A 24,597-nucleotide genomic window follows, 5' to 3' on the forward strand; every position below is an offset into this window, starting at 1 on the left:
CATCCACGATGCGTCGAGTCGATCGTCGTCCCAGACCAGGAGATGTCCAAACGTTTCGTAGATATGCTGCATGACGTGGCAGGCTATCGCGGAGAGTGCCTCACGGCTCCGACCAAAGAGCAGAACCATAGAGCCAAGGCGATGGGGCCATGCCAAACGGTTGAGAAGGATGCAGATGGCTTCGACGGGGTTGGCTTTGTAGCGTGCGGATGTGATGACAGGGTCGGGAAGCTTAAGCAGTCGTGCAAGTAACTTTATTTCGTGCTTATCGAAACGAAAGTTGAACTCGCAGTCTTGGGTTGTCTGACTTTCTAAGTCAAAGCGATGCGCTGGGATTGTTATCGCTCTGGAGCTCGTGGCAAGGTACTCCACGAGTCCAGCCACGAGAGGAAGGACGGCGTGTCCTTCCTCCATGGGTGACTTTTGAAATCTCCTGTAGCAAAATCAACAAACCAATCAATTTCCTTGAGACAACTTTCCAGAAAAGTCTACCAGGAAATTCATGTTTGCAAAATCAACCTATTGAATTAAACATTCCTGAAACAACAAATTACTGCTTCGATAAATAAGGCACTTTTCAATTATCACCGATGCCAATGCGTCTGAACCTCGTCGACGGCATGGACGAAATTGCCCTTGGTGTTCAAATGCCCACAGGACGTAAAATGTCCTATTTTGTTCAGGACGTGTGCCTCAACAATTCGTGCTCTGTCCGCATCGCCGCCAGAGGTGGAAACAAGACGGAGTACATCTGCGCCAGTCAACGCCCATGTCAGTGGCGCGTTGTTGCGAGGCGTAAACATCAGTCCAAAATGTCTGGCTCAAGTTATTGTGTTACGGACGCCCAACTCGAGCAGTCGCACACTTGCACCGCGGTGGCCAGACCCACCGAGCGTCAGTTGGCAATGCTGACTACTGTAATGAGCTTGGTATCATTAAAATAATGAGTCAAAAGTTTTCGTACACTTCCACGAAATCGACCACACAGTTTGTATTATTCAAAGATTTGTACTTGGTTGCACCACCCTTGTTGGCAATCACCATGCTCAATCGCTTGGGCATGCTAGAGATCAACATTTGAATGTAGTCGGCGAGTACATTGTCCAAAGGTCCTGCACACGATCGCGCTAGTCATCAAGCGAAGATGGAGGATTTGAACGAATTCTCCGCTTTATATACTCCCATACATGCTGGATGAGGTTCAGGTCAGGGCTTTGAGGGGGGTGGTCCACAAAATTTTCGGTCAATTGCTCTTCCAGAAGGTCAAGATACACGGTCGAATCAACTTTTCCTTCCAATGTCACCAATGAACCAGTGCCTTTCCAGCCAATAGCTCCTCACACGATAATACTTTGGCGGCCACTTTTGAACGAGGGCACAAGGCACTCGCCGGAAAACTCTTTCCCAGGTCGGCGCCAAACAAACATACGCCCATTCGATCCAGTCAAGTGAAATGGACTCTCGTCAGTCCAAATAACTCGTTTCCAGTCGTCAATTGTGCATTTTTTACTTCAATGCGAACGCCATCCGCTTTTTTGTTCTTTATTGAAAGAAACGGATTGTGACGAGCCGCACACCGACGAAAGCCTTTTTCCTGAATACGCCGGCGTATTGTAGAGTTCGAAACGTCTTTTTCGAGAAAGACTTGAAACGTTTCACGCAAAGAGTCGACACTTATACGTCAATTTTGTTGAACCGAGCGGATAACAATTCGGTCCTCGTGTTCAGTGGTAACACGTGGGCGACCAGAGCGAGGCCGAGTTGCAGTTGTTCCATGGGTTTTGTAGCCATTAACAATCGACTGAACGGTTGCTTTTCTGAGGCCCAAATTTTTTGCAATTTTTCCAAGGCCCACAGCCCATCAATGTGGCTTGTAACAACAAGATCTCGCAATTCATGTGAGTGGTGCTTCTTTCCAGGGTTAGATCGTTCATCAGTTGGATTCGCCAACATAGCACACAACGAAGCAATGGAGTCTTCAGCGCAAAACAAGTTGTGACTTACCGCGATGAAATCGGGCATGTATTCAATGTTTGGCGCTAATTTTTGTGAAATCGTATGAAAACTGTTGTCATGGATAATTTGGGGTATCGATGTTTGAGTCAATTTTTCACGACGACATTTTGCGCCAATCATGCCGGACAATTATTCAAACTTCCTTAGTCATTGCTGGCTATCTCGAGTTCAAATTTCCTCACACGAATGCAAATTTCTGCTGTCGAAACGAGACACTGAAAAAAAATTGTCCGCCGTGTGAAAACTTTTGACACCCACTGTACGTAATATCACACAAATGAACAACGTCGACTTCGCAGGAACATGTATTGCGTAGATCCGCATGGCTTTACATGACGATGGTGTAGCGCAGCGCGCCTGCTCTGCAGGAGGCCTGGGTTCGACTCCCAGCACTATCTGTGGATGAAAAAGATGTTTGCGAATGTGTTGTGTTTGTGCTGAACTCTGCGATTCCGCTCATGCTGCCCGCCGCGATCAAGCGCATTGGTGTCTGACCTCGCAAGGCACATGCGTTGTGTTTATCTGACTGTATTTTGCGTATTACGGTGTGTTAAATTGTGCAGTTTGTTGAGTGTCGTCTTTGCTCTCGTTGTCGTTCTTGCCTATTGCGTCTTCGTTCATGGTATCGACAGCGCTGATTGGAGTACAGTCCGCGAAATAATTATATGCGCACATTGAAATCTTCAGTAAATCGCGATTAATGTCAGATAAAAAATACACCAAGGCTTCGGTGATTGTTCCCCATGAAGGGTATACCTCCAAGTCAAATTGCTATAGTACCTACCATACATGCGTTGAGCTTGAATTGCCAACATATAGGAGTATGGTTGAATTGACCCAGTCTGAGGCATCGGAAATATTTATATGCGCACTGCGTTTTGAATTTTCTAAATGTCGAAAGACGCATTCAAAATAGAATACGCTTGCCCAATAAATAGGCAACGTTGTGGCGCGAATCATGACAAAATTGGTCAACTGCGTATCATGCCAAGGGGTCCCAAGCTCAAAGGGTTCGAAATGGGCCAATTTTTGGCCTGGAAGCACGAGAAGATATGCAATCGTGAGATTGGACGTCGGCTCGAACGACCTGAGTCATTAGTGCGTTCGTACCTGAAGTCCCCGGGCACGTACGGTACGAAGAAGCGGTCGGGAAGGAGAGTGAAGTATACGGTTGGGCGCGTTGAAAGCTTTCAAATGAGGCGTCTGCCCGGACTGAAGGCCGTGACATCTCCTTACTCCTGTTGTGTCGTTTGCATGTTGCGCGATTGTGATTTGTGCCAAAGCAACTACGACACTTGCATGTTGTCGCAGACGGCTCTTCGGGCACGACTGGGGAAACGGCGTCTGTATGGTCTACCAGCTTGACGGTAGACTGGTGGCGGTTTGACTATGGCATTCGGCACAATGTCTTCGCCCACGGCAAGCAGCACTGACTTTACCAGGTACGCGTTGCAGAAACTCTGAATTGTATATACCTGGTCGCACCATTCGAATAGAAGGTGCGTCTTACCCGCGTCTGATAGCACCCCAATGAAGTGGCGACAGGATTACCAGTTTGATCACAGTCAGAGCGTGAACATGACTTTGTGCTACGCAATTGGTCTTTTTGCTTATTGGTTAGGTACTATTGGAGCAAGTTTTACAGCTTTTTATTCAACTAGATTAATATTTTTTACATTTTTAAGTGAAACAAATGCACATAAAAATATAACCGTCGTTTCTTCGACTCTCACCCAGGATGGAAAACATCCACGCTGGACTCGTTGAATCTATAGCTTGGCGCCTTTACCTTTTCAGCGTCAATGATTCCAGCAGCGTACGGTGTCACTACGCGACCTTTGGATGTCCCCTTTTGAGCCAACTTGTTTCAGTCCGACACATCCTTTGCACAAATGTCCAACTAGATCAACACAGCCTGAGCGGGTAAGGACAGACGTAACTTGTTTTGGAGTGTCTTGTTGTTGTCACTCTCAACAAAGTTTGTCGTACGGCACTTAAACAGTCGATGTCGCGTCAGGTCGGTTGAACTGAGCATGTTGGCGAACAAAACCCACTTTACAGGTTCAATTTGCCCTAAGTACCACTCCACACGATCACCAAACTTGGCACCAATGTGACCCAATGCTCCATTGTACGCCACTTCCGTGTCGCTGGCTTGGAGCCTCCACACACAGTATTCGAAGAAGCGACCTGCAAGAGACCAGACTTGCTCTTCAGATTTGATATGATATGTCGTATACAATAGTTCAAACATATTTGTTGTCCTGTGCGCGAAAGGGCATCGGCAGCAAACAGTGATTTTCCTCAATCCACAAATGTTGCACACTGTGTAAAGTTGACGCCGGCTTGAATACAATTGGTGAAGAACCAGTGGTTGTTGTCGGACTTCTTTTTCGCCACGATGCCAACAGCACTGGTGCAATTGGCAACAGCGTCTTTTACACGGTGCAGACCAACTCTTTTGGATTCCATGCTAACACCGTCAAGGTCTTGCACAATCGACACGAGGTTTTTACGGGAAACGCTGATATTGGCATGAATGATGAATTTCAAATCGTCATATCTACTACTTCCTCCGTTCCAGTACATCTGCATGAATATACGTCAACAGCCTCAACTTGGGCTTGAGAGCGCATTAAGACACCCAAAATGGCGGGAAAGATAGCCAATAACAAGCTCTACAGCTAGCTATTTTCTGAACAATTTAATTCCCTATAACACCCGAGGTATAGACTGGCTACGGTTGGCTACAAACGACAAAATTCTTTGAAACTTCGTAACTTCGTCATTTCTTATCCATTTGCCTTCAACCAAGTGCAAACGCTTTGGCTTGGTGCGTAGATATTACTAGCACCATTCAAAATCGCAAAAAACGTCCTTGAAGGCTCGCTACGGAAAAACAACTGCCGCGCCCCACGACCGGTCGTAACCTTACCGACGACCAAAGGTCAGCGGTTTACCATTGACTGCTGGAGTTCAAAAAAGAAGGCCGTGTTGGGCACGGCGAGATGGAGGAGCTCATGCGCACCTTTAACGTTAGCCAGGCAACAATCTCTCGGATCTGGACAAGAGGGTGCACGTCAGCTGCTCTTACCGGGTGTGCCAAGGTTGCTTCCAAGATGGCCGGACGGATTGCAGGCACACGCAAGTACTCAGACGAAGGTGCTCGCGACAATGTTTCGAGTGTCCCCCACCACCTTCGGTGCAACTTTCGCTCATTGGCTTCGGCAACGGGCATCCCGAAGACAACTCTTTGGCGTCACCTCAAAGCTAAGAAGCTTCGTCGAACAACGAGTCGGCTCAAGGCTATGTTGACGCAAAATCATCGCCTTGCACGATACAACTTTGCCAAGTCATTCGTGCGTGCTGGTCAGCTCGGAACTCGCCGTTGGCATGACATGATGGACATTGTTCATATCGACGAGAAGTGGTTTTACATCACACAAGTCAACCGTCGATTCTATCTTTGGCACGACGAGGCCGTTCCACAACGTAAAGCCCAGTCAAAATGGCATATCACTAAGGTCATGTTCTTGTGTGCTGTTGCTCGTCCTCGACCTCGACATGACAGCAAGCGTCATGCAATGTGGGATGGCAAGGTTGGTCTGTGGCCATTCGTTGAGACTAAGTTGGCAAAGCGGAAGTACAAGAATCGAGACCGCGGCACTCCTGTGACTGTTCCTATAAGCGTGACCAAGCCCATTTACCGCTACAACCTGATTGACAAGGTGTTTTCGGCAATCCAAGCCAAGTGGCCTGATCGTCGTGGAAGACCCATTTTTGCGCAACAAGACAATGCAAAACCGCATGTGGCGGAGGATGACGCTGCCGTGAAGGCGGCGGGTCAGTTGAACGATTGAAACATCCAGCTCACGGACCAGCCAGCGCAAGCCCGGACTTCATTGGATTCTTTTATTTAATGCCATCCAGTGCTTGCTGCATCAGACTACTGCTCGATCAATTGATGACCTCATTCAGTGCGTTGAAGGAGCGTTCAAGAATCTGAAGTGGGCCATTTCGGACAAGACCTTCATGACTTTACAGAAGGTTTTGGAGGAGTAAATGAAGATGGACGGCGACAATGTGTACAAGCTACCGCATTTGAAGAGGGACATTCAACTGAAGGCGGGTCATCATGAGTTGCGGCCGTCACGCGACGAAGAAGTCCTTTTCGCTATTGATCTGATGGAGAGTCGATTGCAGAACGAGCAAAGAGTCGACGAAATTGTAGGTTTGATAGGTAGTGGGCTTCGTGTCTGGGGATCTGAGGCTCTTGAAAGCATTGATGAGCTCGTGGAGCTACTGAATGATGTTGCAGTAGAGTAGCACATCATGCAACAGTTCGTCGTAAATTGTTGAGCTTGAATAAAAATATATGGAACACCCCGAAACATCCTGAATTTGGATGCAAACTTCTAGATGTAGAATGCTGCCAAAAAAGTCATGCAAATGTACTGGAACGGAGGATGTATAATACTGCGCAAAATGTGCCAAGGCAACTACATATCACTTCTAGAATGGCGGTGACGCAGCTTACGAATTTCGCAATTGTCCATTGTGAAAACGACCGAGTCAATCGAAAGATATACGACCCACAAGATGACAACCTGAAACTTATGAAAACTTTTGACACCCACTGTACCTCAGCGTCTTGTCGAATTCATTGCCATACACAATTGTCCGATCACTCCATTCGACAAGGTATCCAAATGCATTTTGTCCTATCAATTCCGACGAAGTGGAAACAATGCTTTTGGATTGGCTGTACTTTTCGTTAAAATTCTCATTGGACTAATCAAAATTGGTTTCATCCGGAATATGTCATTTGGTTGGCTAAAATAGCCCTGCTTCAGTTGCCACCCCTAGAGTTATCTCAGATTCCGCTCCCACTGCCGTCGCCGTGCGGCGGACACGCGTCCCATCCACGTCACCGCGAAGCTCCGCGAGTTCCTGGAAGCAATGGAAACCTGTGACGAGCGGTCGATAGACGGCGGAAGTGGGTACAAACGAGTTGATAAGTTAGATATATAGAGAGAGACCACGGACAACGATAGATTCTAGGCGGCGGGCATGGCGTGTTGGCTCTGTTGCTGGTGGGCAACCTGGAGCGCCTGCAACGACGCCATCCACTTGTTGTACTCCCGTGCGCTTGGGGCAACCAAACTCAACTTGACGGGCTTGGACGACCCCGTCGAGGTCGTAATTTCAAACTTGAACGCCTTGGCGTCGATGGCACGCACTTGCGAATGGACCATGGATACGACATGCGACGGCTTGTCGTTGGTCGAGTCCTTCTTGAACTCGGACAAGAGATCGTTCTTGAGGAGGAAGTAGCGCTTCTTGGGCCCGAGCAACGACGCGTTCGGGTTGTGGTCGACCTTGAGGTACCCCTGGGTGTGTGTAAACGGGAGAATTGCACGCACCCACACGCTGGGCCCGATAAAGCTGTCGAGCAAGACGTACTCGGTCTTGGTGGTCGAAATAATGACTTCCTGCAGTTTCGTGCGCGAGCTGACCGTGACAATGTGGCTGCACAGGACCTCGTCTTCCAGCGCGTTGGTATTCTTGTTTACAAACAAGAGGCGCTCGTGATCCGTCAAAATCAAATGGTACCGCTTCGATTTCTTGCTCGCGACGGGGCCTGCCAGCACGACGCGTTCGCGGGTCTTCAAGAGCTGGTCCCACACGTGCATCGTGGGCGACCGCACCAACGCCACGATCGCGTTCTTGTTGCGGTGGCGAATTGCGCTGGCCAGGTCGCCACGGCCCGCTGCCAACATGTCCTTGAGGATGGACGCTTCCGGCATCGTAACCACCCCGACCGACGCGACGGTGTCACAATAGTCCATCATGTCGGCAATCGCCATGGAGTCGCCAAACAAACTCCCGCCTTGCCCTGTCGCCGTCATGTTGTTGTTGTATGCGTCATAACTTCCAGGCGAGTGGGGCTCCTTGAGGTTGAACGGGCCTTTGACAACCTTCTGAAGCGACGGACGAGGGGATGGTGTGGGCGACGGGGCTGACCACGATGCCACCGAATGTCGCTGACTGGAGCTCTTCGGCGTGGAATTTTCGAGGTACTGCATCAAGTACTGGGGTTGGACACTGGCGCGCCAAAACACGACCACTAACGGCCGTGTCGACCGCTTCAACAAGCTCACGGCGCGCGCGTACTCGGGGCCGTTCAAAATGTTGCCGTCAATTGCATGGATACTGTCGCCAATGCGGACGCCGCGCGACTCGGCAAACCCCATGACGTTAGGAATCGATTGCGGCAATCGCGAGACGAGGACTCGGTCGTCGTCGCATGTGATGGTCATGTTGAGTGCGGGTGCCGTGAACTCGACGGCGTACAGGCCTTCTCGCATGCGGGGTCGAAAGAAATGAACAGACAGTGGTCGAATCGGAGTCTGGAGCATCTGGATCACACTGTCGTACTGACGTCCGATGGCGCGGACGCCACCAACTTTGTACACAACATCACCGAGGGAAATGAGACCAGTGGATTGTGCATAGCCCATAGTGCCGTCGGAGTTTGGTCGAAACGCATTGACGACGACATTATCGCGGTGGTAGTCTCGAATCGTAATGCCGAGGGATCGATCTGGGAACGAAACTTCGACAATGTCGTCCTTTTTTAGGGGTGCAAGTGCTTCGGTCTTCGGAGACAAGGTCAGGACAAGGGGCGCTTCCGGCGTCTTGGTTGTGAGTTGAAAGAACGAGTGTTTGCTCATAGGGACCAAACTCGACGTATTGAGGTCGATGAGGTCGACCCACGAGTCGTCTGTGATACCAAATGTGTTGCGGAGAGTGCCTTCGAAGACCGATTCGAACACGTCGTCCGGGACGGACGGGTCCCACGACACATGTCGCGACGCGCCTGAATCGAGATCAATGATGCGTATGGACGTCGGTGTTACGAGGGCCATGGGAATAGATCGATAGATGGATGTGACGGTGGTGGACAGCGGGCGAGCGGACGAGCAAGCGAGCGGTCAAGTCGGCCGACCAGCGCAACTGCAGAACTGAGAGAAAGGGAGAGGAGACCAAGGTTCGATGGGGTGATCGGCGGCTGAATTTTAAAACTTTTTTCGGCCAACTTCAAAAAAATACGTCCACGAGACCGTCAAAGTGGCTTGCCGCGAAAAAATTTTCACATTAAAATACAGGTGGCCAGAATTTGGACTGGATTCCTGTTGGAAACCTGTGGGGGTTTATACCGCCACCCCTCACACGAGTCTTTACACCAACCGCTGGCATTCGACCGCATGGATGTGGAGCATGTCTCGACGTGCATGTCGCTGAGCATCACGGCATTCGCAGTCGCATTCGCACAGTTCATTTGACCACTATAGCTCCTGCTCAGACTCACGTTCCACGTCGGTGCTGGGAACGCCTCCCGCGGGACGTCGGGTTCACGGTGGAGTATATTCATTTTCACAGGTTCTCCTGGCGTACTTAGCGACAAGCCAATCGTTGAGCCGAAGTAGCAGGAAAATGTTTCTCAGGAATGGGTTCAACATTCAGTTGCCTCGCTTTACGGACATATCACCCTAGCATTCTTTGTAACAGCACAACATTCCCTCGAGTGAACGACCCTTCAGCGATCCAAAGGATACGGTACACGTACCTCGTCCGGTGGGCGTGAAATTTTCCATTCGGTACATCCGAGTGCGGCGGGTGGCTGCCGCGCCTGTTGTCCCCTGCACCCGTCGCCGTGGATGGCAAGGACATGCCACGGCAGGCACCGCGCCGCTTCCGTTGGTCACGGTCGATGCAACTTTCGCACGTGGACCGTGGCGCAGGGTCCCACGACTCGAGTCTGTCTCCATCTGCACCTTTCCGTGAGGTACACCTGCCAGGACCGCCGCGTTGCCACGTGGGACGACCGCGCTTCCCACGATCAATGTACCACGACCGCCGACATCATGTGCTCCATTAAAACGGGGCACGCCCGACGCAGGGTGCGGCGCCAGCACCTCCCCCACCGCCTGTTTGGGACAACTTGGGTTTTGTCACCGTTGTAACAAGTCCAGGCCTGGCAGCCAGCCATCTTCCCGCACATCCAACGGGACCATCAGGGCCGCTACGGAGGGGCATGCACGCCCGTGGCACAGACACCGCCTTCCCCTTCGACTTGACGTCAGCAGCTTCCTTCTCAGACTGGTCAACCACGTGAAATACACCCACACTACCTTTGATAAGACGCACGTGCCAGCCTCGGCGACATGCACAATGACGCAACGTTTCTCGGTGCCTACGTTCTTGGCGAGGCAAGTTGATGGTGTGTCGCCGGTGTGCACATCACCACCGGCCTCCGTGGGTGGTTTGGATGACCCAGCAGCACCTATGTGAACCCACCACCAAGATTCAGTGACCGGGTGGGTCCTGGACCATCACTCCAGTCCGACTGCAAACGACATGAGGTCGCGGCAAGCCGTCGCAGCAACGTGTTTCGGCGGGTCCGCGACTGTCACCGCGCTCGATACCACGACTGTGGTCCAGCCCACGTCGATGGCCCGCCGCGCGACGTCCGCCGCTGCTCTACCACAACGGACGAAATGCTATTGTCCCACGGATCGAATGTAGGTTTTGTGAACAACCGTGACGGAAACGTTCTCCCACTGTTCCACGACATGAAACCGACGTAACTGTCCATCCGAAACGGCGCGACGGTTCACACGCGCTTCGAATTCGAATGCGATCGAGGAAAAGCGGCAGTGCTGCTCGTACCGCGCGACCAACGGTATTGCCCCGGCGTGCACAAACATCGACATGCAACGGTACACCGCTGATGAATGGACGTGGCGGGGACTCGACGTGCCGCCACCGACCACGTTCTCGCCAGCGTACGTGGCCCACGTGAACGCGATCCTCCGGTCGAAATCCGCGGCAGAGGTCGTGATGTGGGCCGCCGACACGTTCGGACCGTCCCTCGCACTTAGCTCAAGTTTCGGCATTCAATCGGCGGTCATGCTGCACTTGGTATCGCAGCTCACCGCTCGCGTGCCCGTCGTGTGGATCGACACGGGATACTTACCACCCGAAACATATGCGTTTGCAGCAACGTTGCAACAAGCGCTGGATCTCAATCTGCACATTTACCAGCCGAAAATGTCCCCCGCGCACATGGAAGCCGTGCATGGAAAACTGTACGAGTCGTCGTCGGCAGAGGACCACCAGTTGTACGGACGCCTCCGTAAAGTCGAGCCGATGGAACGCGGCTTAACCGAGCTCGGCGCGACCGCACTCTTGGTCGGGCTGCGAGCGGACCAGACGAGCCACCGCCGCGGTCTCGACATAGTGCATGTTCACAATGGACGTCTCAAGATTTGTCCCATTTTGCACTGGACACAGCAAGACGTGGACGCGTACATGGCGCGACACAACCTGCCGTACCATCCACTGAAAGCCCTCGGGTATGCCACCGTCGGCGACGCCCATTCGAGCCGTCCTGTGACCGACCGAGACACGGACATTCGGGCCACGAGATTTCGTGGCCACGCACAGGAGTGCGGCCTCCATCTAAGTGACGACAACAAGGTCGGGAAAGAGGACGTGCCACCGCCTCGCTACGATGACGTCGACGCCATCGTGTACTCCAAGCCCGCCTGCAAATTCTGCAGCTTGGCCAAGGACGTGCTGGCCCGGAACAAGTGGTCGTACAAAGAAGTGATCGTTGGCAAAGACATTTCATATCCAAGTCTGTGTCACATCGTGGGAAAGCCGGTGACGACCGTGCCGCAGATATTCGTACAAGGCCAGTACATCGGCGGGTACACGGAACTCGACCGGTTTGTCCACACAGCTGTGGATCGGGAGTTGCTGCCGCCATTCCAAACCTCGGGCCACATCCATGCGTCCACATCGGCGTAGCTAACCGTCCCGAATTCGAATAGGATTTGAGTTTTCTAGTGGGGGGATTCAAAGAACGACTGGAGCGCCTGGATGTCCTTCAAGGCCAGTGAGTACGTGCGAGTCGAGACCGGGTCCGTCGGCGACGCACGCACGACGCGGGACAGCGTGGGAACAGCACGTACAGGAGCCACGCTTTGCTGCCGGAACGGATTGTCCCTATCCTTCCACTCGGAGAACGAGTCGGCAACCACGAGCGTCAACAAGACCGCGTGCTTGGGGGCGTGCTTGTCAAAGTAGAAGTGCAGCGGGACGTCGGCGATGTCGCAGTACGGGCACCACGGGCGACCTGATGTCGAAATAAATGAAAACGAGACAACTCGAAACGGCACAAATCCAGCGGTCGATTTCAGCAAATAAATGAAAACTCAACAATATCTCACACGTCTTACCCGTGCGACGTTTGATCCCAGATGTAAAGTACAGGAAGAGGGGGTAGTCGCCTTGGTACGCTTCCAGGAACGCGAGCATCTCGTTGCCGTCGCGAATAGTCTTGTACGACGACGCGGGATGGCTCATCTCGACACGGGGCTTCGATTTGAACACAAAGTCCAAGAGCGCCGGCTGCATCGCAAACGTTTCCGACAACAGTTGCGACGTCTTGAGGTCGCCGTCGTACTTGAGCAAGGACGGGATTTTGCGGATGTGAAAAAGCGACCTGGTACGGAACGGATTGAAGTCGTCTTTCCAGTCTTGGGGAGAACCGACGCTGACTTCCAGGAGGCGCGTGTTGGTGGGAGCGCGCGCGAACGCGTCCGTGATGGGCTGACGCGCGTCTTCACAGTCCGGGCACCAATACGTACCGTTGGCTTCGCTGCTGGTCAGGAGCACGAAGACAGGACCTTCCGCCAAGTTGACTGTGCGCAAATACGTGTCAGCAGCGTCGAAGTCGGCGACAAAAAATCGATTCGGCCCTCGCATCTCCAACACTTCGTGCAAACGCGCCAAGTTCTCCGCATGTGCTTCATCCACCGAGAACTTGAACGACGGAGCGGTCCAGATCGTGGTAAACTTGGCCATGTATGTCACTGTGCTCAAGAAAAGCAAGGCCAACGTGAGCTGGAAAATGCGCATCGTCGTGAGCGCATGCGCGGCCGGCGGAGACTTGCCTTTGCTCGACATTCGTCTTGCAGGATTATATCGTGGTTCGTTTTAACATCGAGACGTTGGACTACGTTTTTGTAATGGTATACAAATATCAAGATAAATGACGGGAAGGACGACTCCAGCCGGTGCACATGTCCGGATAAGTCGATGCAAATACGGATAAGGTTCCGGACAGGCGGACGAGGGATCCGAAACGCGTTCGAAACACAAAACTAGCACGAATAACGTCATTCTTGGTTGCCGTGGTGCGCATGCGTTCGTCGGCGTCGAGTACGAATGGTGACAATGTCGTTCGGTTGCACGTTTCGTTGGCGCTTGGTTGCCTCAGTTTCTGGGCTTGAAATGGATCGTGGTGCCAAGTGGGAGTGAGAAAGGCGACGTCGTGAACTACGGGCGCGTTTACATGTAGATTCCTCGGCGAATTCCAACGACTTCGACACCTTTGCGTGTTCCAACGCAATGTTTATAAAACGTTTCATTCCTCGGCAAAATATTCTCTTGCCGGATATGACCATCGCGATGTCGGACGCCGCCGCCGACGACGCGGCATTCCTCAAGGCCGTGTCAGAGGCCCTGCGGAGTAATGTCGAGATCAAGGACCGCCGGGTGCGTCTCCGCACGCAGCAACTGTGCTTCGTCGGGGCCGAGGCCGTCACGTTCCTTGTGACGGCAGGTCATGCACCTACACGCGAAGCTGCCGTTGCGCTCGGCCAGCGCTTGCTGTGCAACCAGTTCCTTCGCAAGCTGTCCAACTCGGATGGCGAATTTCTCGACAGCAATCTTCTGTATCGGTTTGCCGAAGACGAAGCGGCTCCCATCCGCAAGGCATCGCCGGCTCTTGGTGGCCGATTCCGCCCGACGAGGCGGTCATCCAAGTTCAGTCATGCCACAACATCGAGTAGCATCGAGGGATCATCGAGTGGCAGTAAGCCTCGGTTCCATTCCAGTTATCGGTCCGCGGGTAGCTACGACCACTCGACATATTGCCACGAAGACGAGTTCGCCCAAGGCATCCGAACGCAATCCCTCATCGACGAGCAGCGCGCGGCGCGGCTGCGCAAGTCGTCGTTCTGTCCGATCGAGTCGATCCTCACTGTGGCGCCGGTGTCGACTGTTGGGTTCACCGACACGTGCTCGTTCTACTTTTCGCCGCACACAACCCACAACTCGATCGCACTCACCGTGCCGATCGTGACCGCGATGAAGGCAGCGTTTTCGTCGCGCAATCTGCACGCGCGCGAGACGGCGGTGCACCACCTGCGCAACCAGGTGCTGAAAGCGGCCGACCCGTCCGACAAGAGCTGGATGTACCTGAAAAACATCACGGGGCACCATGGCAACGACGTCCGAGTGTTTTGCAAGACCAGCGGGGGCGGGTTCCAGACCGTGTTGACGGTCGGGCCGGTGCACGTGGCGCCGTCTACCTTTGTCACGCACTTCTTGGACTCGAACGAGCGCAAGAAGATGGATGCGCTGTTCGAGACGAGTCAGACCGTCGAGGACCTGCTCATGGCGCATCGCCGCGACAAGATGCACGTGAAAAATCACTTTCACGAAGTGTTTTCGACGGCCGCCGCCGCGCCGTGGATGGACCCAGAGCACCCCATGCCCGATGAAGTCCACTGGGCCGTCCAGCCCTCGGAACGCATGGCCGACATGTTTCCAGAACAGCAGCAGCAGCCCCATGCCCCACACCACGACAAGTCCGGCCTCAAGACTGACGGCGGCGTCCAACGCATCCTGTATCGCACGATGGCGCCGCCGTCGGCCGTCTTGTCGGCCCGGGACTTTGTCACGTTTCAGGACTGCTTTTCCATGGACAACGGCGCACACTGCGTGTACGAAATTTCGGTCGAGCACCGCGACATCCCGTCGAAAATGGAGGTACTTGCATGCTACCACGGGATGCGATCGTGACGAGAGGTTGCCACCATCCCTAGCGCTATACGCGCGGCGAGGTGCTGTGCCTGGCCCACATCGCCGAGCCTATTCCGGGCAACCCGAACGCGAGCATGCTCACGGTCGTGACGCAAGTCGGGCTCAAGGGAAAGCTGCCGGCCTTCATCGCCAACTTGATCTTTGAAAAGTTGATTTCGCGCAGTTTTGACGCCCAGGTAGGCAGTCGAGGTCGCGACGGCGTCGGTGAGGGATTCCAGTAGACGTGTGGGCTCGTTGTCGACTGCGCGTCCCACATGAGGTCGTCGCTGCGCGACGTTCCGTTCGATCGGCAAGTCCCCGACGACATCGTGCAACGGATTTCTTCGGGTGGTGCCATGCCTGCCAACAAGGACGGCAATAAAGTCGGGCTGCAAGACTTTGAGCTGCTCGCCGTGCTCGGCCGGGGGTACGATATTCTCGTCCAAGTCGCTGTTGTCCTCACGTTTGTGCAGCGGGTTTGCTAAAGTGATGCAGGTCCGCCACAAGCAAACGCGCAAAGTCCATGCGATGAAGATCCTGAAGAAGGAAGAGCTTGTCCACGACATTCAGGTATGCGGCCATGCCCGGCCGGCGCCATGGCGTACCACAACGTCTTGTAGATCGAGCGCACCAGGACCGAGCGCAGCATCCTGGCCGCCGTCGACCACCCGTTCATCGTGGCGCTCTCGTATGCGTTTCAAGTACTGCCACACGATGGATTGTCGTGCGGTCGTCATCGGAGCTTTGTAGGACACCAAGCGGCTCTTCATGGTGATGGACTTTGTGCAGGGCGGCGACTTGTTTGCACATCTACGAAAGTACGGCGCCGTGCCAGTGCCGCGCGCGCGGCTGTACTTGGCCGAGATCGCGCTCGCCGTGTCCCACCTCCACGCGCTCGACATTGTGTACCGCGACCTCAAGCCCGAGAACGTATGTGGCAACAACTCGTGATACCGACCCTGACAACGCGTTCGGCAGGTCCTCATCGACGCGGACGGCCACCTCAAGATCACGGACTTTGGGCTGTCGCACTTTTTCGACCCCCCCGACTACGACGACGAAAGCGATGTCCAAGCTGCCCCGTCCTGCGCGAGTTCATCCATCCGCAGCAACTCGCTGTGCCAAGTGACCCATTCGTTCTGCGGGACCGAGGCATACATGGCGGTACGTGTTGCGGCTGGAACTCGGCCACCTGATGTCTTGTGTGCAGCCCGAGATGCTACTCCACTTGGGGCATGGAAAACCCATCGACTGGTGGTGTTTGGGCATCGTGGCGTGCGAAATGCTCACGGGCGTCCATCCGTTCCGCGGCGACTCGCACATGCGGCTCCTCTCAAACGTCGTCAACCGCGATCCAATCCTCCCGCCGCACTTGCCGCCCGACGCAGCGTCGCTAATCCAAGGGCTCTTGTGCAAACAGCCGCGGCTGCGCCTGGGGTCGGTCGGCCGCAAGTTTGTCGAAATCCAGGACCATCCGTTCTTTGCCGGGCTGGACTGGGCCAAGGTATCCAGTGCTAGCGTGTTGACGGACTGAGTCGCGGCGTGTGCAGGTCGAGGCGAAGGGATACCCAATGGAGTTTATGCCGCCGATCGAAAGCGACTTTGACGTGAGCAACTTTGGGTCCCAGTACACGAGTGAAAAGTTCTCGGGCGCGAACTCGAGCGCGTGCGCGACATCGGACGCATCGTCCCAACCGCCGATGGAGCACCCCACCCAGTCGAGTCAACGGAGTGGGCCATCTTCCGATGATCACAACAACTCGTACGTTGTGCGGTGCAGCCAGCAGTCTTCCGACACGACCCACGGCAGTCAGTATCAAAGGTTCTCTGGTTTTTCGTTCGCAGGGCCTCCGGATGTCGAAGGAAGTGGCTGTTAACAGGATTATTTAGCGTGTGGCGATCGACGGGTCGTGCGTTTTTTGGCGGCAGGTTCCGTGGCGTCGGTGGCATGGCGTTTCTCGGCCTTTGGTTTGGGTCGACGTGATGGGGACGGGTTGTCGCGCACTTGCTCGATCCACAAACAGAGTTGGATCTTCTGGGCTGTCCACTTAGTGCCATCGTCTTGGCTGACTGACTCGTTGAGCGACGTCGCTTTGGCCTGCATGGTGTCGAGGAACCGAACGAAATGAGGCAACGTGTATTGCCTTGCGCCAATGACGCCTGCAGTGGACGAAGTCAGATCCAAGCGGACAACACGAGGAGCTAACTTGTCAATGCGTTGAGCGCTTCATCTCCCATAAACGGAACCGCCGGGTCGAACGCGGCGAGAACGGCCGAGGCGGTCGCCGGGCCAACCTGAGAAGGATTGCATCATCAAGGCAAACACGAGTGAAGCGCACTCCTTTGAGCTCGGAAAGGGTCGCCGTTGCGTCGCGATACGACTTCTTCTTGCACGCATCAAATGCTTTCTTGGACAGCTCGCGAACCTGCTTGTCGGGCAGCGCGTCGACAAAGCTCTGCAGCCTTGGGCGCCTGTGCATCCATGCAATCTCAGCCTCATTCCCTCCAAACGCCAAGACCTCGTACGCACCATTTCCCTTTGGACAGCTTCCATTCCATCAACTTTGACAATTGAGGCTGCGTGATGTATCCCTGGGCCTGCACGAGGGGTGGCAAGTCGGTGTGGAACCATTTCTCCAACGTCTTCAGTTTGGTCTACAGCACTCACACACACAGCTCAATGAGCGACACGAATCCTCGCGAGCGCAGCGTCAGTTCATTCTCACCTCCAAAATGCTACACACATCGTCGTACATGGCATACGCCGCGCGCCATGTCTCCGGGTCGGCCGCCTTCCACAAGGTGCTGCTCATGTTTCCCGACGAAGCAAGCTTCGCGCGCCGAGGTACGGATATCCGAGCATATTATCCGGATCACCCACTCCCCTTCCATGTCATCGAAAAAGGCGCGCACGAAGGAGGACGAGTCATGGGGATCGTCGGCCTGCCGACGCAGCTAAAGGAAGCGTACCAAGATGCAAGCGTGCTTCATTTCGCGGGAAAGACGGTCGTTGTCGATGCCCTGTCATGGCTCCATAAAGCGTGAGGCACATACCGACGTTGGCATCTCGTTTGTTGCCCAATGTCACCATTTGCTTGGGGTAGATGCTATGGGTGTGCGTTCGATCTCGCGCTCGGCAACGAAACGCAAACCTACATCACGTATGTCATGCGTCGCGTGGATCTTCTCAAGAACGCCGGCATCCATCCCATCTTGGTGTTTGACGGGAAGAAAGTCCCGTTGAAGGTACGGAGACCCCTCGATCGTGCTGAAAACACGATCAATGCGTGGTTGTAGGCAAACACCCATGACAAACGCAAGAGTATTTCAGACGCGAACCGAGACTTGGCCATGAAAAGCTTGCATGACGCGCGTCACCTTCGCGGTGATGAGCGGAAGGAACACATGGCGAAGACCTATACATTGTTTCAGCGGGTACTGTCGTCTCCACGCGATCTACAGTTGAATGCCACGCATTTACCGCGTCTCTAGTCTGTCAAAGTTACTTCCGACGTCGTGTGTGCCGTGCATGCCGCGTTACGCGCCGCCTCGGTCGACTTTGTCATTGCGTACGGATCTGTCATGTTTCCAGGTCATTTTACACAACCTCCAACTAGTCCGTTCGAAGCAGACGCGCAAATGGTGTACCTGTGCAAGGTCCAAAAAGCCTCTGCCATCATCACAGAAGACTCGGATATCCTCGTGTACAGCATCACTGCCAACGTCGCCGTGCCGATCCTGCTCAAGCTCGACTATCCCTCCGGCGCCTGCAAAGTAAGCTACACCATCGACGTATCCGTGTTCATGTGTTCAATTCCATATTTTTCAACACCGCATGTCGCCTTGCACTCGTTGCGTCCACTTGTGCTGACGATCTGGCTCTCTCGTGGCATGTAGATTGTGTCCAAGGCGATTTTGAAGGCCCATGGCGCCACCGCCAAAAGTACGTGCTGCACCCTCGTCGCTACCTGTCGTGGCTTTGTGTGAAAGCCTTCCGTGTTCATGACCATGAGCTCGTGTGTAGGCTCGGCGTTTTTGAAGAAACTCGTGCACTTTCTCGACGACTCGATCGACAGCATTCGCATGTTTGTCCAAATGTGTGTGCTGTCGGGGTGTGACTTTCTCGAGTCGCTGCCCAACATTGGTCCCGTGGTACGTCCGATGGATGCTTTGGAGCACGTCTTCATGATGGTTGGCGGATAGACAGCCCAGAAGCACGTATTTGCATTTCGTGGAGCCCCCGGCCACCTACGTATGCAGCGCATCCTGTCCAAACTCAAGATGGACAACTCGACCCTTGCCATCCCCTCCGACTACCTCGATCGATGTCGCGCTGCCGAAGCGCTGTTTTACCACCACTACGTGTACAACCCGGATTCGCGCGCGTGCGAGCATCTAGTCAACGCGACGGATTTGTCCATGACCAAGGACATTCACGACCTCGTCACTTGCATGAATCGAGGGCCTTCCATTGTCGGCGACCCCTCGGGCTCAAGCGACTGCATCGTCGAAACTGCTGACCGCATGCATACCACCTACCATGGTCTCAACCACTCGACACAGACAAACGGTTCGATGGCGACCCCGTCCTATGTCACGCCACCACCTGCTGCACCGTCCATAGTGGTCGAGATATCGGACGACGAGGTAGTGTCGACTGCCCATGACGATTGCATGCGTGGTCGGCCTTCCAGCAGCAAGAACAACACGAACAGTGCTCCACAGGCAACGCTGTCACAACGAGTTGGGACGTCCGATCTGGTTGATCTATTGGATCAGTACCGCCGAAGCTCGACTCGGCACGCCCCCAAGCGACCGACGCCACAAGAGAACTTACCGAGCGACTTGATCAAACTTGATGACGAGTGTCCTGCGAAGAAAAGTCGTCATGTCGCCTCGGTATGTGCGCCGCAAGACCTGTTTGAGTCGTTGCAAGCAATGCCCGAACCAAGCGGCAAGTCTCCGTCGCCGTCTGGAGTGACGTTTCGTCGTTGCGCGACAAGTGTATTTGCCACATCAGCCGGGAAAGTCCTGTCATCGCACCAGACGTCTCCATCAGCCACCAAGAAGAAGGCAGCGAAACCTCTGGCATCGGCCAAGGGGCCAACTCGTCCATCGCCAACCAACACGAGGACGCTCCATGCGTTTTTCGCCAAGAAATCCCAGCCACCCTCTTAATATACGCGCCCCCCAAGGTTTACCTCGTCGATGATTGCTTGTTAGAGTCAAGACGTTCGTGAGGAACCATGTGCGTGGTCTGACCAGTCGCCGTAACCACCCCGGTCGGCTTGAGCGGGTGTTGGAGGCGGTACTTGAGCAGTGGGGGAATGTTCCGGCTACGATATCTCCATTCACGTGACTTGTCGTTGGACCGGAAGGCAACTTTCAGCGCCACTAGTTGCGCTTGCTGCCTGCACACCATGCCTATGCCGCGAAGCGTGTCCGTCATGCGGCGATGTTGCTGCCGCAACGTTTGAATGCGCGACTCGAGGGCCATCCGCCCAGGCTCGCCGAGAGGAATGTTTCTGCGCTCCATTCGCAATCGCATCGACTTCCACGCGTTTTGAATCAATTGGGCCGCAAGGGCTGTCGTGGCCGTTTCAATGGCGTTCGGCCCGTCGGACGCCGTAGCCTTGGTCGATCCCAGTCGTGTCGTCGATGCGGTCGACGCTCGGCGCTTCATGCACCTTGCGCGACCGCCCGCGGAAGTCGCGCCTTGCGCGAGAATCGCAGGTACGTCCACGAGGCCCAGCTCAGTCAACGCGACGGTCGTCGATTGAGTCGCGCGGACGAGGTGGAGCCGCCGCACGCTCGCGCGGCGACCATCCTCTGTCGTTTGAATCACGTGATTCGTCTCCATCAAGTAAATCCCCTTTTTGTGCGGCCGCAGGCGTCTCGCGCGCCATCCCCGCCACATCATTTGGATCGTCGTCGCGGCGCAAGTCGCCGCCATCCATTCCAAGTCCATGGCTGCTGTCGCTTCCCCGTGGCATTGCTGTAGCGCACTGATTCTTCGCTCGTTTTCAAGTTGGCGGCGCTGCTGGTCCCGCAGCACGTTGGTGAGGTTGTCCACCATATCATCGTACATGGCCACTGACAAACTCCGTGTCAGCGCTGGAACTTGCAACAACGGATGGCTCCGACGTACCTCGACGGTGCTCGCCCGCTAGCTTCCGCTCCAAGCATACCAACTACCGTCCAAAGCAAACATCAATCAAGGAACCAGTTGCGCCACGTACTTCGGCGCCGACATCCGCCATCTCCTGCTGAATCGCCATGCACTCCAACGTTTTCTCTTCCAAACACGCCTGCGTCAACTTCAGCCTGCCCAGAGTACCTCCGTGAGACTGTGAAGGTGCTATTCGAGCTTGCCGTTCAAGGAACTTGACAGTCTTGCCCTCGGCAGCGTGCCGCTCCCGTCGCGCGCGCTCGACGTCGTCCTGCAAGCGCGCTACCTTTGCCTCCCATACGTGGGTCTCTGCAGCCCATTCGTCGCGGGCGTCCAAGTACGTGGCTTGCCAAGCTCGGCCCGCTTCGATGTGGCGCGCGGCCGCCTCTTCCGCCGCCATCAGCATGCCGCCGCTCACCTCCCACTGACTCTCCAAGGCACTGGTCAGCGTCTGCACTTGAACTTCGAGCTGCCTGATTGTGCACTCGGCGCGGACCACGTTGCGGTTTGCCATGGCGTGCTCGAGTGTGCGCTGCTTGAGGGTGTCAGTGGCAATGCGCAACTTGTCTTCCAACGACCGGGCGAGTTCACGGGCTTCCCGGCGCTGGTCTTCATAGCTTTGCATCGATCGCTCCAACCTTCGATATGCGTCTTGTTGATCTATTCCAGCATCGTCAATGCCAGAACGAGATCGCCATGGAAGCTGCGGAGGGACCCACTGCAGGCCTGACAGGGGCAAATGATTTGTGGCCACGCTATTCTTTCTCGACGGGCTTCAACGAAGTTCTCGTCGAAGGAAAGATCGACGAAGTTGCGCCGAGGTCGACGGCATGCCCCACCACAGCCCCCACAAAATTGCGCAAGACACTGGTCAACGTACCTGAGAGCAAGCCTTCCATCTTCGCACGCTGCTGGCGCCACACCGCCTTGGACTGGCGAATTACGTGCTGGAGCCACAGGCACCAAGCTGCATACTGTTTGAGGATAGCTTGCAAGTGCACGCGCCATCGAACGCTCCGCCACGTCGTGAGTTTCTACGGCAGCGGTGTTCCAGCCGCCTATCGTACAAGCAACTTACCACCGTGCTTCGCCACTGTCCATCCATTTCATCGTACTTGGTCTGCCACAACTTGGTCTTGGTGCGAAAAAGGTCATCGAGAGTCGTGTATTGGGCCATGGATGCGTCGCGTTCGCGAGTTCGTTCGTCGAGTTGCTGTCGCGTGGCGGCAAGTTGCTCTTGTGCGGGTAGCAACGCGACGACAGCATCCTGGAGCCGCTGTTCCAAGTCAGCCATGGCGTTTGTCATGCGCTGCTTGGTGGCTGCATGTGCGTCAACTTCCCGCTGCCATTTCAACGACAACGCGTTCAGGTCCTGCATGTGGCGCAGCTCCACGCGAGTCTCGATTTCGGCGGCTGCATTTTCAAATCGCTCGACGTCTCGCTCAAGAGATTGGATCACTTGGCCTGCTTTGACCTGGCGCTCCTCGCACCGATCGAACTTGCGCTGCCAGTCCTTCCATTGCGTTTCCAGCTCGGCCGCCGCGGCTGCTGCCGCTGTTTGCATTGCAATCGCGTGCTCTGCTTGTGTTTGGGTAAGCTCGGCTTTGAGCTGCGACACCGCCATGTCCGCGGCAGCGGCGGCCGTCTGGAGCTTCGCCACCTGTCCTTGCCATGGCGTCGTTGTCACGGTGAGAAGTGCCAAGACAATTGGTGCCCTGCACGCACCATGGTTTCGAGGTGGACGACAGTGGATTCCGTGGTGGCGTGATGGGTTGCCCGCGCCGCCATGGCGTCTAGCTTGCCCTTCAACCGCTTCTTTTCGTCCTGGAGGAATGCCGTCAGCTTTTGCTCCTTGGCCAGCATGCGCCGGAAGGTCGCGGCATCTTCTGTCATCGTCGCCAGCGCTTCGTCCACGTTGTCCTTGGCAGCTTTCATCGTAGCAAGTTGTTGCATGGCCACCTGTGCCGCCATTTCGGCCTTCATCCATGCTTCTTCCTACGCGATGGACACCGTTGAATGCTAGCTCGACGAACGTAAGCTGACCGTACATTGCATCGAATCAAGTCGGCGCCGCCGCCACACGTCTACCAAGGTCGGTCGTGGGGCACAGACGCTCTGGATGGGCTGCGTACCGCACACGGTCGAATTCTGAGCAAGCTCTCGGCGGGACTAAAGAGCGGCAGGAGCGGCTTGACGTCGGCGGACGGCAGGGCATGCAACTCTGCGTCGGTGCGAATGCCGTGTTTCCACAAGCGATCCTTCATCACGACCACGTCGCGGATGTAGGCTGCACGGAGCTCGTCCAGGAGCTGCGTCCGCCGATGGATCTGGTCTCGCAGCACCGCTGCGTCCGAGGTAGCGGTGGCCAACCGACCCCGCAAGTACTCTGCTTCGCCTTCGATCTCAACATGGAGTGGATCCATCGAGAACTGCCGCGGCTGCGATGGCCATCCCAATGCCGTTTCACATGAAACGCCTCGTTGGGTTTCTCGCGATGCGCGGACGACACGGGCGATCGTCGTGAGCTGCTGAATGGACGTCATGAACAATATCCATGGGTTAACATGCTTCGATCTCCTACTTCTCGACGGTCCACACGTCCGAGTTGACGGTCGTCGCGGCAGATTCCGGAGCACGGGGCTTGGTCGCCTTGTCCATTTCGTCGAAGAACTCGATCACGTTCTTGCGCAACGCCAACACGCCCGAGTTCCATCCTTCTCGCACCGCCGTGTAGTATTCGTGCTCGACCGCGTACGGTGCGATCACAACCTTCTTCGTCTTTTGTCGCAACGGCGGGTTCAACCGGTTGCGCATCTCACCGAGACGCAGCATGCTGTCGCCCGTACGCTCCTGCACCAACGTGCGGACGCTCCAGTACGCTCCCGCCGCCGCGAGCACTCCCGTCCCAAATGCGCGCACCACCATCCTTGCTGACTCGGAATGGCACCACGATGTCCGGATCGTGACACCTTATCCGGATGACCGCCCTGACGTTGCGAAGGACGTCGGCGGCGGGTGGGGACGCCACGATGCTCCATTGCATGGATTTCCCTCTACGCTCGTGAAGGCGACTTGCCCGTGTCGTGAAGAAAAGCTCATATGGATGAGTGGAAGTCGCAGCTGAAAGGGGAATGCGGTCAGCGACAACGGGGATGGTCACTGAACGGAGGGCCGCACGGCTCGCTGCAGCGAACGCTTTCAAGCGGGGCTGACCGGGACGAAACTCTCGTGTGGAGAAGGTGGGTGTCGCACTGTAGTGTTGTGCCATCGGAGTCCTTTCGCGTCATCTCAGAGCATCTATCGCTGTGTGAACGCGTGTTGGATTCCCCTCGCGGCTATCACGGTGGTGGCATGGACGTGTGTTGACTGTGGAAGGGGGTCGGACGCAGTCGACACCGATTGCACCCCATTCAGTCGCGGATGGTCGACAACTACAGCATGCAGTGTGGCTTCTGCACCCCCGGGTGGGTGAT

General features: G+C 55.1%; 9 protein-coding genes across 11 annotated transcripts; 4 read left to right on the plus strand and 5 right to left on the minus strand.

The window, feature by feature from the left end:
* Positions 1-5,024: 5,024 nt before the first annotated feature.
* H310_10503 (hypothetical protein) lies at positions 5,025-5,876 on the plus strand (the record flags this gene model as incomplete). The annotated part of the gene is made up of 1 exon (XM_008876912.1): positions 5,025-5,876. The coding sequence occupies one exon, from the start codon at positions 5,025-5,027 to the stop codon at positions 5,874-5,876; it is 852 nt and encodes a 283-aa protein (XP_008875134.1).
* Positions 5,877-7,013: 1,137 nt separating this feature from the next.
* H310_10504 (hypothetical protein) lies at positions 7,014-9,056 on the minus strand. Its single transcript, XM_008876913.1, has one exon. The coding sequence runs from the start codon at positions 8,943-8,945 to the stop codon at positions 7,074-7,076; it is 1,872 nt and encodes a 623-aa protein (XP_008875135.1). The 5' UTR covers positions 8,946-9,056; the 3' UTR covers positions 7,014-7,073.
* A 1,398-nt stretch (positions 9,057-10,454) lies between these two features.
* H310_10505 (phosphoadenosine phosphosulfate reductase) lies at positions 10,455-13,103 on the plus strand. The gene has a single exon (XM_008876914.1). The coding sequence runs from the start codon at positions 10,792-10,794 to the stop codon at positions 11,890-11,892; it is 1,101 nt and encodes a 366-aa protein (XP_008875136.1). The 5' UTR covers positions 10,455-10,791; the 3' UTR covers positions 11,893-13,103.
* H310_10506 (hypothetical protein) lies at positions 10,715-13,094 on the minus strand. Its single transcript, XM_008876915.1, has 2 exons — positions 12,324-13,094; positions 10,715-12,220 (listed from the first exon to the last, which is right to left on the minus strand). The coding sequence occupies exons 1-2, from the start codon at positions 13,051-13,053 to the stop codon at positions 11,928-11,930; spliced, it is 1,023 nt and encodes a 340-aa protein (XP_008875137.1). The 5' UTR covers positions 13,054-13,094; the 3' UTR covers positions 10,715-11,927.
* A 407-nt stretch (positions 13,104-13,510) lies between the features above and the next one.
* H310_10507 (AGC protein kinase) lies at positions 13,511-16,877 on the plus strand. The gene is made up of 9 exons (XM_008876916.1): positions 13,511-14,922; positions 14,979-15,152; positions 15,198-15,382; positions 15,429-15,525; positions 15,576-15,656; positions 15,706-15,885; positions 15,934-16,119; positions 16,166-16,459; positions 16,506-16,877. Exons 1-9 carry the CDS (start codon positions 13,546-13,548, stop codon positions 16,830-16,832), a joined length of 2,901 nt encoding a protein of 966 aa, XP_008875138.1. The 5' UTR covers positions 13,511-13,545; the 3' UTR covers positions 16,833-16,877.
* H310_10508 (hypothetical protein) lies at positions 16,766-17,805 on the minus strand. Its single transcript, XM_008876917.1, has 5 exons — positions 17,682-17,805; positions 17,486-17,610; positions 17,295-17,427; positions 17,163-17,250; positions 16,766-17,115 (listed from the first exon to the last, which is right to left on the minus strand). The coding sequence occupies exons 1-5, from the start codon at positions 17,766-17,768 to the stop codon at positions 16,838-16,840; spliced, it is 711 nt and encodes a 236-aa protein (XP_008875139.1). The 5' UTR covers positions 17,769-17,805; the 3' UTR covers positions 16,766-16,837.
* Positions 17,806-17,861: 56 nt separating this feature from the next.
* On the plus strand, positions 17,862-20,164 carry H310_10509 (hypothetical protein). The gene is made up of 8 exons (XM_008876918.1): positions 17,862-17,996; positions 18,060-18,201; positions 18,253-18,390; positions 18,448-18,524; positions 18,573-18,729; positions 18,853-18,898; positions 18,980-19,107; positions 19,159-20,164. Exons 1-8 carry the CDS (start codon positions 17,884-17,886, stop codon positions 20,131-20,133), a joined length of 1,776 nt encoding a protein of 591 aa, XP_008875140.1. The 5' UTR covers positions 17,862-17,883; the 3' UTR covers positions 20,134-20,164.
* H310_10510 (hypothetical protein) lies at positions 20,019-23,600 on the minus strand. 3 transcript variants are annotated; one of them, XM_008876920.1, is made up of 9 exons: positions 23,257-23,600; positions 23,173-23,208; positions 22,850-23,119; positions 22,203-22,784; positions 22,005-22,158; positions 21,328-21,784; positions 21,195-21,279; positions 21,104-21,146; positions 20,019-21,048 (listed from the first exon to the last, which is right to left on the minus strand). In XM_008876920.1, exons 1-9 carry the CDS (start codon positions 23,545-23,547, stop codon positions 20,153-20,155), a joined length of 2,814 nt encoding a protein of 937 aa, XP_008875142.1. In that variant the 5' UTR covers positions 23,548-23,600; the 3' UTR covers positions 20,019-20,152. The 3 variants fall into 3 exon arrangements, with proteins under 3 accessions (XP_008875142.1, XP_008875141.1, XP_008875143.1); XM_008876919.1 differs by having other exon boundaries at positions 21,195-21,784; XM_008876921.1 differs by having other exon boundaries at positions 23,173-23,600.
* A 53-nt stretch (positions 23,601-23,653) lies between these two features.
* On the minus strand, positions 23,654-24,089 carry H310_10511 (hypothetical protein). Its single transcript, XM_008876922.1, has one exon. It carries the CDS (start codon positions 24,047-24,049, stop codon positions 23,702-23,704), a length of 348 nt encoding a protein of 115 aa, XP_008875144.1. The 5' UTR covers positions 24,050-24,089; the 3' UTR covers positions 23,654-23,701.
* Positions 24,090-24,597: the final 508 nt, after the last annotated feature.

This window comes from Aphanomyces invadans (assembly GCF_000520115.1).
Source record: "Aphanomyces invadans strain NJM9701 unplaced genomic scaffold supercont1.26, whole genome shotgun sequence".
Lineage (NCBI taxonomy): Eukaryota > Oomycota > Saprolegniomycetes > Saprolegniales > Verrucalvaceae > Aphanomyces > Aphanomyces invadans.